The 15,995-nt window shown below is 46.6% G+C and overlaps 1 protein-coding gene across 3 annotated transcripts in view; it reads left to right on the plus strand.

Moving 5' to 3' along the window:
• vps13d (vacuolar protein sorting 13 homolog D) overlaps positions 1 to 11,272 on the plus strand; it is an 86,525-nt gene extending 75,253 nt beyond the window's left edge. For all 3 annotated transcript variants that reach the window (XM_062965986.1, XM_062965988.1, XM_062965987.1), the window contains 3 exons: positions 5,307 to 5,438; positions 9,310 to 9,550; positions 9,651 to 11,272. In XM_062965986.1, coding sequence (XP_062822056.1) covers positions 5,307 to 5,438; positions 9,310 to 9,550; positions 9,651 to 9,782 — 505 coding nt within the window. In that variant the 3' untranslated portion in view covers positions 9,783 to 11,272. The remainder of the gene's footprint in view (positions 1 to 5,306; positions 5,439 to 9,309; positions 9,551 to 9,650) is intronic.
• Positions 11,273 to 15,995: the final 4,723 nt, after the last annotated feature.

Below are 15,995 nucleotides of genomic sequence, written 5' to 3' on the forward strand. Positions count from 1 at the left end.
AATAATAGTTTCATCTATGCTGACGATCGTGCCATCACTGCCCAGTAACTTCCTAAGATCTACAAAGATAAATATATGGGACTACAGCTCTGGCAAGTTGGAATAATAGTTTCATCTATGCTGACGATGGTGCCATCACTGCCCAATAGCTTCCTAAGATCTACAAAGATAAATATATGGGACTACAGCTCTGGCAAGTTGGAATAATAGTTTCATCTATGCTGACGATGGTGCCATCACTGCCCAATAGCTTCCTAAGATCTACAAAGATAAATATATGGGACTACAGCTCTGGCAAGTTGGAATAATAGTTTAATCTATGCTGACGATGGTGCCATCACTGCCCAGTAACTTCCTAAGATCTACAAAGATAAATATATGGGACTACAGCTCTGGCAAGTTGGAATAATAGTTTCATCTATGCTGACGATCGTGCCATCACTGCCCAGTAACTTCCTAAGATCTACAAAGATAAATATATGGGACTACAGCTCTGGCAAGTTGGAATAATAGTTTCATCTATGCTGACGATGGTGCCATCACTGCCCAATAGCTTCCTAAGATCTACAAAGATAAATATATGGGACTACAGCTCTGGCAAGTTGGAATAATAGTTTCATCTATGCTGACGATGGTGCCATCACTGCCCAGTAACTTCCTAAGATCTACAAAGATAAATATATGGGACTACAGCTCTGGCAAGTTGGAATAATAGTTTCATCTATGCTGACGATGGTGCCATCACTGCCCAGTAACTTCCTAAGATCTACAAAGATAAATATATGGGACTACAGCTCTGGCAAGTTGGAATAATAGTTTCATCTATGCTGACGATGGTGCCATCACTGCCCAGTAACTTCCTAAAATCTACAAAGATAAATATATGGGACTACAGCTCTGGCAAGTTGGAATAATAGTTTAATCTATGCTGACGATCGTGCCATCACTGCCCAGTAACTTCCTAAGATCTACAAAGATAAATATATGGGACTACAGCTCTGGCAAGTTGGAATAATAGTTTCATCTATGCTGACGATGGTGCCATCACTGCCCAGTAACTTCCTAAGATCTACAAAGATAAATATATGGGACTACAGCTCTGGCAAGTTGGAATAATAGTTTAATCTATGCTGACGATGGTGCCATCACTGCCCAGTAACTTCCTAAAATCTACAAAGATAAATATATGGGACTACAGCTCTGGCAAGTTGGAATAATAGTTTCATCTATGCTGACGATGGTGCCATCACTGCCCAATAGCTTCCTAAGATCTACAAAGATAAATATATGGGACTACAGCTCTGGCAAGTTGGAATAATAGTTTCATCTATGCTGACGATGGTGCCATCACTGCCCAGTAACTTCCTAAGATCTACAAAGATAAATATATGGGACTACAGCTCTGGCAAGTTGGAATAATAGTTTCATCTATGCTGACGATGGTGCCATCACTGCCCAGTAACTTCCTAAGATCTACAAAGATAAATATATGGGACTACAGCTCTGGCAAGTTGGAATAATAGTTTCATCTATGCTGACGATGGTGCCATCACTGCCCAATAGCTTCCTAAGATCTACAAAGATAAATATATGGGACTACAGCTCTGGCAAGTTGGAATAATAGTTTCATCTATGCTGACGATGGTGCCATCACTGCCCAGTAACTTCCTAAGATCTACAAAGATAAATATATGGGACTACAGCTCTGGCAAGTTGGAATAATAGTTTCATCTATGCTGACGATGGTGCCATCACTGCCCAGTAACTTCCTAAGATCTACAAAGATAAATATATGGGACTACAGCTCTGGCAAGTTGGAATAATAGTTTCATCTATGCTGACGATGGTGCCATCACTGCCCAGTAACTTCCTAAAATCTACAAAGATAAATATATGGGACTACAGCTCTGGCAAGTTGGAATAATAGTTTAATCTATGCTGACGATCGTGCCATCACTGCCCAGTAACTTCCTAAGATCTACAAAGATAAATATATGGGACTACAGCTCTGGCAAGTTGGAATAATAGTTTCATCTATGCTGACGATGGTGCCATCACTGCCCAGTAACTTCCTAAGATCTACAAAGATAAATATATGGGACTACAGCTCTGGCAAGTTGGAATAATAGTTTCATCTATGCTGACGATGGTGCCATCACTGCCCAGTAACTTCCTAAAATCTACAAAGATAAATATATGGGACTACAGCTCTGGCAAGTTGGAATAATAGTTTAATCTATGCTGACGATCGTGCCATCACTGCCCAGTAACTTCCTAAGATCTACAAAGATAAATATATGGGACTACAGCTCTGGCAAGTTGGAATAATAGTTTCATCTATGCTGACGATCGTGCCATCACTGCCCAGTAACTTCCTAAGATCTACAAAGATAAATATATGGGACTACAGCTCTGGCAAGTTGGAATAATAGTTTCATCTATGCTGACGATCGTGCCATCACTGCCCAGTAACTTTCTAAGATCTACAAAGATAAATATATGGGACTACAGCTCTGGCAAGTTGGAATAATAGTTTCATCTATGCTGACGATGGTGCCATCACTGCCCAGTAGCTTCCTAAGATCTGCAGAGATACTTGAGTCTCTGGCAAGTTGGAATAATAGTTTCATCTATGCTGACGATCATGCCATCACCGCCCAATAGCTTCCTAAGATCTGCAGAGATACTCGAGTCTCTGGCAAGTTGGAAGAATACTTTCATCTACGCTGACGATGGTGCCATCACCACCCAATAGCTTCCTAAGATCTGCAGAGATACTTGACTCTCTGGCAAGTTGGAATAATACTTTGCCCAATAAACGTATGGGACTACAGCTCTGGCAAGTCGGCACACTTTGTCAACACAATTCAACCACACAAAAGCAAAGTTTCTGGAGCAGGGCAACTGCTTCCGACGTAGTTGAAAAGACAAGATGGACTTTCCGAGTGTGGAGGGAATATCGGTGAGGCGGGTGGGTGTGGGAGCCGGGGTTTGCCCTGGGCCTGTCCTTTTGCCCTCCGCCTGAACTCTCTTCATTTCAGTCGTGAGCACACAGCCAGCGCCTGAACTCACAAGCACGTCCCTCCGTCCGTCCGTCCCCGTCTCGCTTACAGCCCCAAACAAAGGGAGGCCCCAGCGGCCTGCTCCCCGCCCGCCAAGGAATGCTGCGCCTTGCTTGCTTCTTCGCTCTCTTCCTCGGGCCTTCTGCTCCATAAATTTAGCCCGTTGCAACAACAACAACAACAACAACAACAACACCACGGAGGGAGGGAGGGAGGGAGGGAGGAGGAGGGGATCGGGCCCGCGTCCCCATTGATTGCGGTCTGGCGGGAGGCCAAGCCCTGGTCCTGACCGAGAGTTGAACCGTATCGCCGAGGCATGTAATACCGCTGGAGGTTTTTGTACGGCCGCCAACGAGTACATATCCAGAGGGCAAAAGTTTAGGAAATCGCAGAGGAGGAGGAGGAGGAGGAGGAGGCGGCCCGGCCCGTTTAACCCTCTCGGCCCGCTCGCCTCGCTTTTGCAGCAGCGCTAGCCCGGTTTGCAGCCCAAGCAGAAACACTTCTTTTTGTAACGCAAGGAGAAACACATTTGTCTTGGGGTCTCATCATAGAATCCTAGAGTTGGAAGAGACCTCACGGGACATCCAGTCCAACCCCGTCCTGCCAAGTTGCAGGGAAATTGCATTCAGAGCCCTCTCGACAGATGGCCATCCATCCAGCCTGTGCTTCAAAGCCTCCAAATAATAATAATAATAATAATAATAATAAAAATAATAATAATAAGAAGAATAAGAAGAAGATATTGTTGCAGGAAAATTGCATTTATATAACAACAACAAAACAACAACAATAATAATGTTGCAGGAAAATTGCATTCTACTTCAAAGCCTCCAAATAATAATAATAATAATAATAATAATAATAATAAGAAGAAGAAGAAGAAGAAGAAGAAGAAGAAGAAGAAGAAGAAGAAGAAGAAGATGTTGTTGCAGGAAAATTGCATTTATATAACAACAACAAAACAACAACAATAATAATGTTGCAGGAAAATTGCATTCTACTTCAAAGCCTCCAAATAATAATAATAATAATAATAATAAGAAGAAGAAGAAGAAGAAGAAGAAGAAGAAGATGTTGTTGCAGGAAAATTGCATTTATATAACAACAACAAAACAACAACAATAATAATGTTGCAGGAAAATTGCATTCTACTTCAAAGCCTCCAAATAATAATAATAATAATAATAAGAAGAAGAAGAAGAAGAAGAAGAAGAAGAAGAAGATGTTGTTGCAGGAAAATTGCATTTATATAACAACAACAAAACAACAACAATAATAATGTTGCAGGAAAATTGCATTCTACTTCAAAGCCTCCAAATAATAATAATAATAATAATAATAATAATAATAATAAGAAGAAGAAGAAGAAGAAGAAGATGTTGTTGCAGGAAAATTGCATTTATATAACAACAACAAAACAACAACAATAATAATGTTGCAGGAAAATTGCATTCTACTTCAAAGCCTCCAAATAATAATAATAAGAAGAAGAAGAAGAAGAAGAAGAAGAAGAAGAAGAAGAAGATGTTGTTGCAGGAAAATTGCATTTATATAAAACAACAACAAAAATAATAATAATGTTGCAGGAAAATTGCATTCTACTTCAAAGCCTCCAAATAATAATAATAATAATAATAATAATAATAATAATAATAATGTTGTAGGAAAATTGCATTCAATTTTGCAGACGGATGGCCATCCTCTGCTTCCTAGCCTCCAAATAATAATATAAAAATAATATAATAATAATAACAATAATAATAATAATGTTGCAGGAAAATTGCATTCAATTTTGCAGACAGATGGCCATCCAGCCTCTGCTTCATAGCCTCCAAATAATAATAATAATAATAATAATAATAATAATAATAATAATAAGAAGTTGCAGGAAAATTGCATTCTAATAATAATAATAATAATAAGTTGCAGGAAAATTGCATTCAATTTTGCAGACGGATGGCTATACAGCCTCTGCTTCATAGCCTCCAAATAATAATAATAATAATAATAATAATAATAATAATAATTCACATGGGGACCGAGCCCAAGAATCAATAGATAATCACAATAATAATAATAATAACAACAACAATATAATAATAGTAATAATAATAAGTTGCAGGAAAATTGCATTCATATAATAATAAGTTGCAGGAAAAACATTTTCCTGGCCCGTTTTAGCCTATTTCGGGCCCTGCGCGCTCCCTGGTGTGCCACCTGTGTGTGTTTCTTCTTTCTTCCCAGGACGCAGGCGGAGCGGGTGCGGAAGCCGCGGTGCTGCCGGGGTCCGCAGGGGCTGCTTCCCCGGTACTCGGAGAGCCAGGCCGAAGGGCAGGAGCTGCACTACAAGCTCACCGACAACGTCCAGGATGAGTTGTAAGCACTGAATAGCCTTGCAGCTTCGAAGCCTGGCTGCTTCTTACCTGCAGGGAATCCTTTCTTACCTTTCTCCCACCCTGGGCATCATTCCACAGATATATATATATATATATATATATATATATATACGAGGCTTATCCAGAAAGTAGATTACGTTTTGGAATTTAAAATAAACAAAGTATAGGAGAAAACATTTACCATATGCAGTTGAAAGCCACACCGAAATACCACTTCTCAACATAGTCGCCATTTAAATCTAGGCACTTATCATAGCGATGAATGAGCTTGGAAACTCCTTCCCCACAAAACTCTGCCACTTGCGTCCTCAACGCAGTGTTTTGGCGACGATGCGCAGCTGCGAGAAGGGGTGACCAGCTGGTTGAGGACGCAAGCGGCAGAGTTTGGTGGGGAAGGAGTTGCCAAGCTCATTCATGGCGATGATACGGGTAAGGGTGACCGGCTGGTTGAGGACGCAAGCGGCCGGGTTTTGTGGGGAAGGAGTTGCCAAGCTCATTCATGACGTCGATGTGCAGCTGCGGGAAGGAGTGACCAGCTGGTTGAGGACGCAAGTGGCAGAGTTTGGTGGGGAAGGAGTTACCAAGCTCATTCATGGCAACGATGCGCAGCTGCGGGGAGTGGAGGATGCAAGCGGCAGAGTTTGGTGGGGAAGGAATTGCCAAGCTCATTCATGGCAAAGATGTGCAGCTATGGGAAGGGGTGACTGGCTGGTTGAGGACACAAGCAGCAGAGTTTTGTGGGGAAGGAGTTGCCAAGCACATTCATGGCAACGATGCGCAGGTACAGGAAGGGGTGACTGGCTGGTTGAGGACGCAAGTGGCAGAGTTTGGTGGGGAAGGAATTGCCAAGCTCATTCATGGCAACGATGCGCAGGTAAAGGAAGGGGTGACTGGCTGGTTGAGGATGCAAGTGGCAGAGTTTTGTGGGGAAGGAGTTGCCAAGCACATTCATGGCAACGATGCGCAGCTATGGGAAGGGGTGACTGGCTGGTTGAGGACGCAAGCGGCAGAGTTTGGTGGGGAAGGAGTTGCCAAGCTCATTCATGGCGACGATACGCAGCTGCAGGGAGTGGAGGACGCAAGTGGCAGAGTTTGGTGGGGAAGGAGTTTCCAAGCTCATTCATCACTATGATAAGTGCCTAGATTTGAATGGCGACTATGTTAAGAAGTGGTATTTGGGTCTGGCTTTCAACTGTTTTCTCCTATACTTTGTTCATTTTTAATTCCAAAACGTAATCTACTTTCTGGATAAGCCTCGTGTGTGTATATATATATATACACACACATACATAAGCTTGGGTGAGTTGAAAATGCGCTTCCGCAGAATTGCGGAAAAACTGGGTTATAAAAACTGTCCCTGAACTGGTTTGAGTTAAACGCTTCCATATTTGTCTCCCTTCCCCACTGTTCCACTCCTGGAAAACATTTGTTGTGTCATTGGATGACTTCCCAATTCGGGCATCGGAATTTTTTTTGCAAATCCTCATTGCATCGGGTTGCGTTTTGACTTAAATTGGCTTTTGGGAAGAGAGGAAGGGAGGAAGGAAAGAAGGAGGGGTGGTTGGAGCTCCTCATCCTTGCGGTCAGTCGGTCATCCAAGGTTCAGGAGGTGGAGGTTTGGCAACGGGTCTCGGAGGGAGAAGCGGGATGGGAGGAACAATGGACGGTGAGTCAACACAACCACAGCCCGTTCGATACGAGTTTCCCAGACGTTAGGAAGTACACACTCTTAAGAGCTGGAGAAGGGAGATGATAGACTTTCTCAGAGCTGGAGATAGGAGAGAGTAGACTCTCACAGCTGGAGAATGGAGAAAATAGACCTCCTAACTGGAGAAGAGAGAAAGTAGACCTCAGAGTTGGAGAAGGTAGGCTTCTTCAGAGCTGGAGAAGAGAGAACGTAGTTCTCAGCTGGAGAAAGGAGAATGTAGACCCTTTCAGAGCTGGGGAAGAGAGAAACTCGGCCTCAGATCTGGAAAAAGTAGGCCTCAGGGTCTCCTTAGAGCTTAGTAGTCTGGAGATGGTAGACCTCAGAGCTGGAGCAAAGAGGAAATACACCTCAGAGCTTGAGAAAGTAGACCTCAGAGCTGGACAAGGGAGAAGGTAGGCCTCAGAGCTGGACAAGGGAGAAGGTAGGCCTCAGAGCTGGAGTAAGGAGAAAATACACCTCAGAGCTTGAGAAAGTAGACCCTCTCAGAGCTGGACAAGGGAGAAGGTAGGCCTCAGAGCTGGAGTAAGGAGAAAATACACCTCAAAGCTTGAGAAAGTAGACCCTCTCAGAGCTGGACAAGGGAGAAGGTAGGCCTCAGAGCTGGAGTAAGGAGAAAATACACCTCAAAGCTTGAGAAAGTAGACCCTCTCAGAGCTGGACAAGGGAGAAGGTAGGCCTCAGAGCTGGAGTAAGGAGAAAATACACCTCAAAGCTTGAGAAAGTAGACCCTCTCAGAGCTGGACAAGGGAGAAGGTAGGCCTCAGAGCTGGAGAAGGGAGACAGTAGATTCTCTCATAGCTGGCGAAGGGAGAAAGTACTTCTCAGCTGGAGAAAGGAGAATGTAGACCCTTTCAGAGCTGGGGAAGAGAGAAACTCGGCCTCAGATCTGGAAAAAGTAGGCCTCAGGGTCTCCTTAGAGCTTAGTAGTCTGGAGATGGTAGACCTCAGAGCTGGAGCAAAGAGGAAATACACCTCAGAGCTTGAGAAAGTAGACCTCAGAGCTGGACAAGGAAGAAGGTAGGCCTCAGAGCTGGACAAGGGAGAAGGTAGGCCTCAGAGCTGGAGTAAGGAGAAAATACACCTCAAAGCTTGAGAAAGTAGACCCTCTCAGAGCTGGACAAGGGAGAAGGTAGGCCTCAGAGCTGGAGTAAGGAGAAAATACACCTCAAAGCTTGAGAAAGTAGACCCTCTCAGAGCTGGACAAGGGAGAAGGTAGGCCTCAGAGCTGGAGTAAGGAGAAAATACACCTCAAAGCTTGAGAAAGTAGACCCTCTCAGAGCTGGACAAGGGAGAAGGTAGGCCTCAGAGCTGGAGTAAGGAGAAAATACACCTCAAAGCTTGAGAAAGTAGACCCTCTCAGAGCTGGACAAGGGAGAAGGTAGGCCTCAGAGCTGGAGTAAGGAGAAAATACACCTCAAAGCTTGAGAAAGTAGACCCTCTCAGAGCTGGACAAGGGAGAAGGTAGGCCTCAGAGCTGGAGTAAGGAGAAAATACACCTCAAAGCTTGAGAAAGTAGACCCTCTCAGAGCTGGACAAGGGAGAAGGTAGGCCTCAGAGCTGGAGAAGGGAGACAGTAGATTCTCTCATAGCTGGCGAAGGGAGAAAGTACTTCTCAGCTGGAGAAAGGAGAATGTAGACCCTTTCAGAGCTGGGGAAGAGAGAAACTCGGCCTCAGATCTGGAAAAAGTAGGCCTCAGGGTCTCCTTAGAGCTTAGTAGTCTGGAGATGGTAGACCTCAGAGCTGGAGCAAAGAGGAAATACACCTCAGAGCTTGAGAAAGTAGACCTCAGAGCTGGACAAGGGAGAAGGTAGGCCTCAGAGCTGGAGAAGGGAGAAGGTAGGCCTCAGAGCTGGAGTAAGGAGAAAATACACCTCAAAGCTTGAGAAAGTAGACCCTCTCAGAGCTGGACAAGGGAGAAGGTAGGCCTCAGAGCTGGAGAAGGGAGACAGTAGATTCTCTCATAGCTGGAGAAGGGAGAAAGTACTTCTCAGCTGGAGAAAGGAGAATGTAGACCCTTTCAGAGCTGGAGAAGACAGTCAGCCTCAGATCTGGAGAAGATAGATAGGCCTCAGAGCTGGAGAAGGGAGAAGGTAGGCCTCAGAGCTGGAGAAGGCCCTCAACCTATCATCTCCCCCTCTGTAGCTTCATCGCCGTGGAGAACATCGACAGCTACTGCGTGATCATCACGTCCAAGGCGGTCTACTTCCTCAAGAGCGGGGAGGCCATGGACCGGGAGGCCATCTTCCTGGAGGTCAAGTACGACGACCTCTACCACTGCCTGGTCTCCAAGGACCACGGCAAGGTCTACGTCCAGCTCACCAAGAAGGCCGTCAACTCCAGCAGCGGGGTCGCCATGCCCGGCCCGTCCCATCAGAAGCCTATGGTTCGTCCCTCAATCCCGTAGACGCAATGTAAGGGCTTGGGCTAAGGGTCACGTTCTTCTGGTTGAGTCCCAACAGTCCTCCCTTTTCTTCCCTCCACAGGTCCACGTCACGTCCGAGGAGCTGGCGGTGAAGTTGTCTCAGGAAATCAACTATGCAAAAAGCCTCTTCTACGAGCAGCAGCTGATGCTGAGGCCCAGCGAGCACCAAGAACAACTGGAGCTCGACGCCTGAGACGAGACGAGCATCCGGAACACATCCAGAATATTTCTCTGGGCATCCGAAATAGATCCGGAATATTTTTCAAGTGTATGGAATAGATCCGGAATATTTCTCGGCTGTCCGGATTATTTCTTGGACGTCTGGAACACATCCAGAATATTTTTTGGTTGTCCGAAATCGATCTGAATATTTTTCGGGTGTCCGTAATATTTCTTGGACATCCGGAACACATCCAGAATATTTTTTGGTTGTCCGAAATCGATCTGAATATTTCTCAGATGTCCGAAATAGATCCGGAATATTTCTCAGATGTCCGGAACACATCTGGAATATTTATCGGGTGTCCGGAATATTTCTCGGGTGTCCGAAATAGATCTGTAATATTTCTTGGACATCCGGAACACATCCGGAATATTTTTTGGTTGTCCGAAATCGATCTGAATATTTCTCGGGTGTCCGAAATAGATCCGAAATATTTCTCGGACGTCCGAAATAGATCGGAAATATTTCTTGGGCATCTGGAACACATCCGTAATATTTCTCGGGTGTCTGAAATAAATCTGGAATATTTCTCGGGCATCCGGAACACATCCGGAATAATTCTCGAGTGTCCAAAATAGATCTGGAATATTTTTTGGGCATCCAGAAGACATCCGGAATATTTCTCGGGTATCTGAAATAGATCGGAAATATTTTTCGGGCATCCTGAGTACATCCAGAATATTTCTTGGGTGTCTGGAACACATTCGGAATAATTCTCGGATATCCGAAATAGTTCCGGAATATTTCTTGAAGAGACCCCGGGTCTTGGCACTTTTTACGCTCAAGAGACTCCTTTGGTATACATTCAGCCCTGTATTTTCTTACCGTTTTTTTGTGCGTGTGTGTATATATATACATACCTATATACGTATATATCTATATATCTATACATACATGTATATGTATGTACAACCCGCGATACGTGTAAATACGGAAAAGGGCACAGCAGGGTTTTGGGCGGGAGTGTATAAAGGTCTATCCCGTGTAAAGAAATTAATAAGAGTTCTACGGAGTTTTCTATTGCACTGACGTGTTTTCCAAGACAGCACATACATACATGTATGTAAAAATAGTAAATATTATTCTGGTTTTGTACCTGAGAAGGTGCCGATCCACACTGGAAGGTTGCCCGGATGGCTTAGAAGTTGAGTTATATGCAAACCAAACAGTACAAAGTCCACCTATATATATATATAAATCGATATACACGAAAAATCGGATTTCCGATATGTTTCGTGCATCCGAGGTGCACTGGGGAGGAGGAGACGTTGCCTTGAAGCTTCGCCTTTCAACGCAAGGAAAGAAGGGGAAGCACTCGACAAAAACGCGCACAAAAAGTATTCGCCTTAAATCGTAACTCGGACCGGGGACGGGGCGGAAGATTTCGACAATCGCAGCGTCGGAAAGTTCGTAAAGTTTGGTTCTGTAGTCTGTGGGTTAATAAAATACTACTGCTGCTATTTGGTCTTATATTGTTATTGTATTGTCGAAGGCTTTCATGGGTGAAATCGTGTCATGATCGCCAATCTTTGACATCTCTGGTCGGCTGACAAAGAACAGATGCCAGCCATAAAACCTCAATTACCCTCTGGTATGTGAGAGCCCCTAAATAAATGGGCTAAAGAGAACGTTCTGGTATTCTGTACAATAAAACCTGTTGGAATCTACCAGCGAGTGTCTTGGACGGGCCAGCCATAAAACCTCAATGACCCTCTGGTATGTGAGAGCCCCTATATAAATGGGCCAAAGAGAAGGTTCTGGTATTCTGTACAATGAAACCTGTTGGAATCTACTAGCGTGTGTCTTGGACGGGCCAGGCATAAAACCTCAATTACCCTCTGGTATGTGAGAGCCCCTATATAAATGGGCCAAAGAGAAGGTTCTGGTATTCTGTACAATTAAACCTGTTGGAATCTACTAGCGTGTGTCTTGGACGGGCCAGCCATAAAACCTCAATTACCCTCTGGTATGTGAGAGCCCCTAAATAAATGGGCCAAAGAGAAGGTTCTGGTATTCTGTACAATAAAACCTGTTGGAATCTACTAGCGTGAGTCTTGGACGGGCCAGCCATAAAACCTCAATTACCCTCTGGTATGTGAGAGCCCCTATATAAATGGGCCAAAGAGAAGGTTCTGGTATTCTGTACAATAAAACCTGTTGGAATCTACCAGCGTAGATTGGTGAGAAGAGAACCCAACAAATCGCTGGGTTGCTGTGAGTCTTTCAGGCTGCCTGGCCATGTTCCAGAAGCATTCTCTCCTGACGTGTCTCCCACGTCTATGGCAGAGCTCTGGCGTACTCAATCTTGAACCAGTTTCCCAATCTGTAGTCGTCTGACCAGCTCTCGGCCCCACTTGGAGCCCCTTGACCCATTCCTTGGGGGTCTTGTTGGGCTTGGCCGGGAAGGAGCGGAGTGAGCGAGAAGAAGGAGCGGGAAGGAAGCCATCTGCCTCTGCCGGCCCATTACTCTTGTTGAGTGACACTTTAATGAGGGTACCAGGGGTCACCCCCATGCCGAGGGGCCGGTTCATGCCCCGTTTATCTCTCTCTCGCCCGCCCGCCCCAGCCCAAAATAGCCGCGCTTCACCGGCCTGTGACCCGGGAAACCTCCCATGATGGATTGAGTGGCTGAGGCAAGTTGGCAGCTAAAGTGTGGAGGAGCCGTTTCGTTCTGTCAGCACAACACAATGGATGAGCCCCTCCGTCCCTGGGCTTGCTTTCCTCGGAGGCCGAGTCGGAGGAGAACCTACTCTGGGTGGAAGGATGGATGGAGACTGGAGAACCTACTCTAGGTGGAAGGATGGATGGAGACTGGAGAACCTACTCTAGGTGGAAGGATGGATGGAGACTGGAGAACTTACACTGGGAGGAAGGATGGATGGAGACTGGAGAACCTACACCAGGTGGAAGGATGGATGGAGATACTGTGTGGAAGGATGGATGGAGACTGGAGAACTTACACTGGGAGGAAGAACGGATGGAGACTGGAGAACCTACTCTGGGTGGAAGGATGGATGGAGATTGGAGAACCTACTCTGGGTGGAAGGATGGATAGAGATACTGTGTGGAAGGATGGATGGAGACCGGAGAACTTACACTGGGTAGAAGGGTCGGTAGAGACACTGTGTGGAAAGATGGATGGAGACTGGAGAAGCTACTCTAGGTGGAAGGATGGATGGAGACACTGGATGGAAGGATGGTTAGAGACTGGAGAAGCTACTCTAGGTGGAAGGATGGATGGAGACACTGGATGGAAGGATGGATGGAGACTGGAGAACCTACTCTAGGTGGAAGGATGGATGAAGACTGGAGAACTTACACTGGGAGGAAGAACGGATGGAGACTGGAGAACCTACTCTGGGTGGAAGGATGGATGGAGACTGTGTGGAAGGATGGATGGAGACACTGTGTAGAAGGATGAATGGAGACTGGAGAAGCTACTCTAGGTGGAAGGATGGATGGAGACACTGTGTGGAAGGATGAATGGAGACTGGAGAAGCTACTCTAGGTGGAAGAACGGATGGAGACACTGGATGGAGACTGGAGAATCTACTCTGGGTAGAGGTTGGTGGAGACACTGTGGAAGGATGGATGGAGACTGGAGAAACTACTCTAGGTGGAAGAACGGATGGAGACACTGGATGGAAGGATGGATGGAGACTGGAGAACCTACTCTAGGTGGAAGGATGGATGAAGACTGTGTGAAAGGATGGATGGAGACTGGAGAAGCTACTCTAGGTGGAAGAACGGATGGAGACATTGAATGGAAGGATGGATGGACACTGGAGAACTTACTCTAGGTGGAAGGATGATTGGAGACTGGACAACACAACGCAGTCCCGTCCCTGGTTTCCCTTGGAGGCGTCCTCCACCAGCTGGACTGGAGTAGAACCTACATTGGGTGGATGGGTGGATGGAGAGGTGGATCAATAAGGAGATGATAGAAAGAAATTGGTAGTTATGTGTTGTGGAAGGTGGAGTCTGGGGAAAATAGACCTTGGCATTTGGGAGTTGTAGTTCCCCTACATCCAGAGAGCAGTGTGGACTCGGACAAGGATGGATCTGGACCAAACTTGACACGGATACTCAATAGGCCCAAATGTGAACACTGGTGGAGTTTGGAAGAAATGGATCTTGACATTTAGGAGTTGTAGTTGCTACAATAGTTCACCTACAATCAAGGAGCCTTCAGTACTCCACCAATGATGGAACTGAACAAATCTTGGCAGACAGAAAGAACTCTATAGACTCACAGAAGACATGCAGACGGCAAGGCCAAGAAGGGAGTAGGAGTTGGCCGGGCTCCTCCGGTGAAAAGTTCACCCGCAGAGGCCCACACTGCACACCACTACTACTACCACGACTATGACGCTCTCCCGGTTAATTGATCTGCTCCTTGGCTCACCTCGCTCTGAACCCGAGGCACCTCTCTTGAGAGGGTTCGTGTCAAAGCCCGAGGCGTCTGCCAAACCCGCCCTCGTTTTCGGCCGGGCCTCTGACCTTTGACGTGGGTCAGAAGATAGATTTAGGAAAGCCTGCAAGAGCTTCGTTTCCTACGCAAGCCCATTACAACAATAATATTAAAAGTATGGCTTGCTGTGAGTTTCCTGCCCTATCTGACCATGTTCCGGAAGCATTCTCTCCTGACGTTTCACCCAGGTTGCGAGGTCTGTTGGAAAATAGGAAAATAAGGAAGAACTCTTGTCTGTTGGAGGCAAGTTGTGGATGTTGCCATGAGCACTGAATAGCCTCAACGCTTCTCATGGGAAGCTAGAGCTGACAGGCGGGAGCTCACCCCCTTCTCAGCTGCCGTTCAGGTCATCTACACAGCCGGGTACTTACTACGTCTTGCCTTCCTTCCTTTCTCTCCTAGGAAAGCAATCAGCCTACAAACCCTTTGGCTCCAATCTCTTCCAGATGTGGTCGACATCTGGATACAAGATGCTGGAGCGTTCTCCTTTCTGAGGAGAGGCGAAGAAGGGCAGCCTTCGTCCCCAACGAAACAACAAAACAAAACGGGAACACGGAAATCCCTCTGAGGATTCCTCCGACACTGCTTTCCAAGCATCATATACGGCAGGTTGCACCATGTCCCAAAATTTGAAAGCATTATTTCTTATTTCATTGAAAGCACGGTAGAGTCCTGGTTATCCGACTTCCGCTCATCCGACACTCCGTATTATCCGAGAGGCTGCAAAGGCGAGAGCGGCCTTAGAAGCAGGAGCCTGGCCGCCTCCTCCAGGCTCCTCTTTCTGCCGTCACTGTCGCTTTTACAGCCTGTCCTCCTTCCCTCTCTCACTCACTCACTCACTCACCTGCCTTCTTTCTCCCTCTCCCTCCTACTCACTAAGACCCGGCTGGTGAGTGAGTGAGTGAGTGAGGGAGGGAGACTGCAAAGGTAATTGCTGCAATAGAAGCAGGAGCCTGGCTGCCTCTTCCAGGATCCTCTTTCTGCCCTCACTGTATATTTTACAGCCTGCCCTTCCTCCCTCTCTCACTCACTCATCTGTCTTCTTTCTCCCTCTACCTCCTACTCACTAAGACCCGGCCGGTGAGTGAGAGATGGAGAGCAGGCTGCAAAGGAAACCAGCATTAGAAGCAGGAGCCTGGCCGCCTCTTCCAGGCTCCTCTTCTTGCCGCTGCTGTTGCCTTTGTAGCCTGCCCTTCCTCCTTCTTTCACTCACTCACTCATCTGTCTTCTTTCTCCCTCTCCCTCCTCACTAAGACTCGGCCGGTGAGTGAGTGAGAGAGGGCGGGAGGGCAGGCTGCAAAGGCAACAGCGGCGTTAGAAGCAGGAGCCTGGCCACCTCTTCCAGGCTCCTCTTTCTGCCGCCGCTGTCGCTTTTACAGCCTGCCCTTCCTCCCTCCCTCACTCACTCACCTGCCTTCTTTCTCCCTCTACCTCCTACTCACTAAGACCCGGCCGGTGAGTGAGAGAGGGAGGGCAGGCTGCAAAGGCGACAGCGGCGTTAGAAGCAGGAGCCTGGCCGCCTCTTCCAGGCTCCTCTTCTTGCCGCCGCTGTCGCCTTTGCAGCCTGTCCTTCCTCCCTCCCTCACTCACTCACTCACTCATCTGCCTTCTTTCTCCCTCTCCATCCTACTCACTAAGACCTGGCCTGGTGAGTGAGAGAGGAAGGGAGGCTACAAAGGCGACAACGGCGTTAGAAGCAGGAGCCTGGCCGC

Source organism: Anolis carolinensis, unplaced genomic scaffold (genome assembly GCF_035594765.1).
Source record: "Anolis carolinensis isolate JA03-04 unplaced genomic scaffold, rAnoCar3.1.pri scaffold_15, whole genome shotgun sequence".
NCBI classification, from domain to species: Eukaryota; Metazoa; Chordata; class Lepidosauria; order Squamata; family Dactyloidae; genus Anolis; species Anolis carolinensis.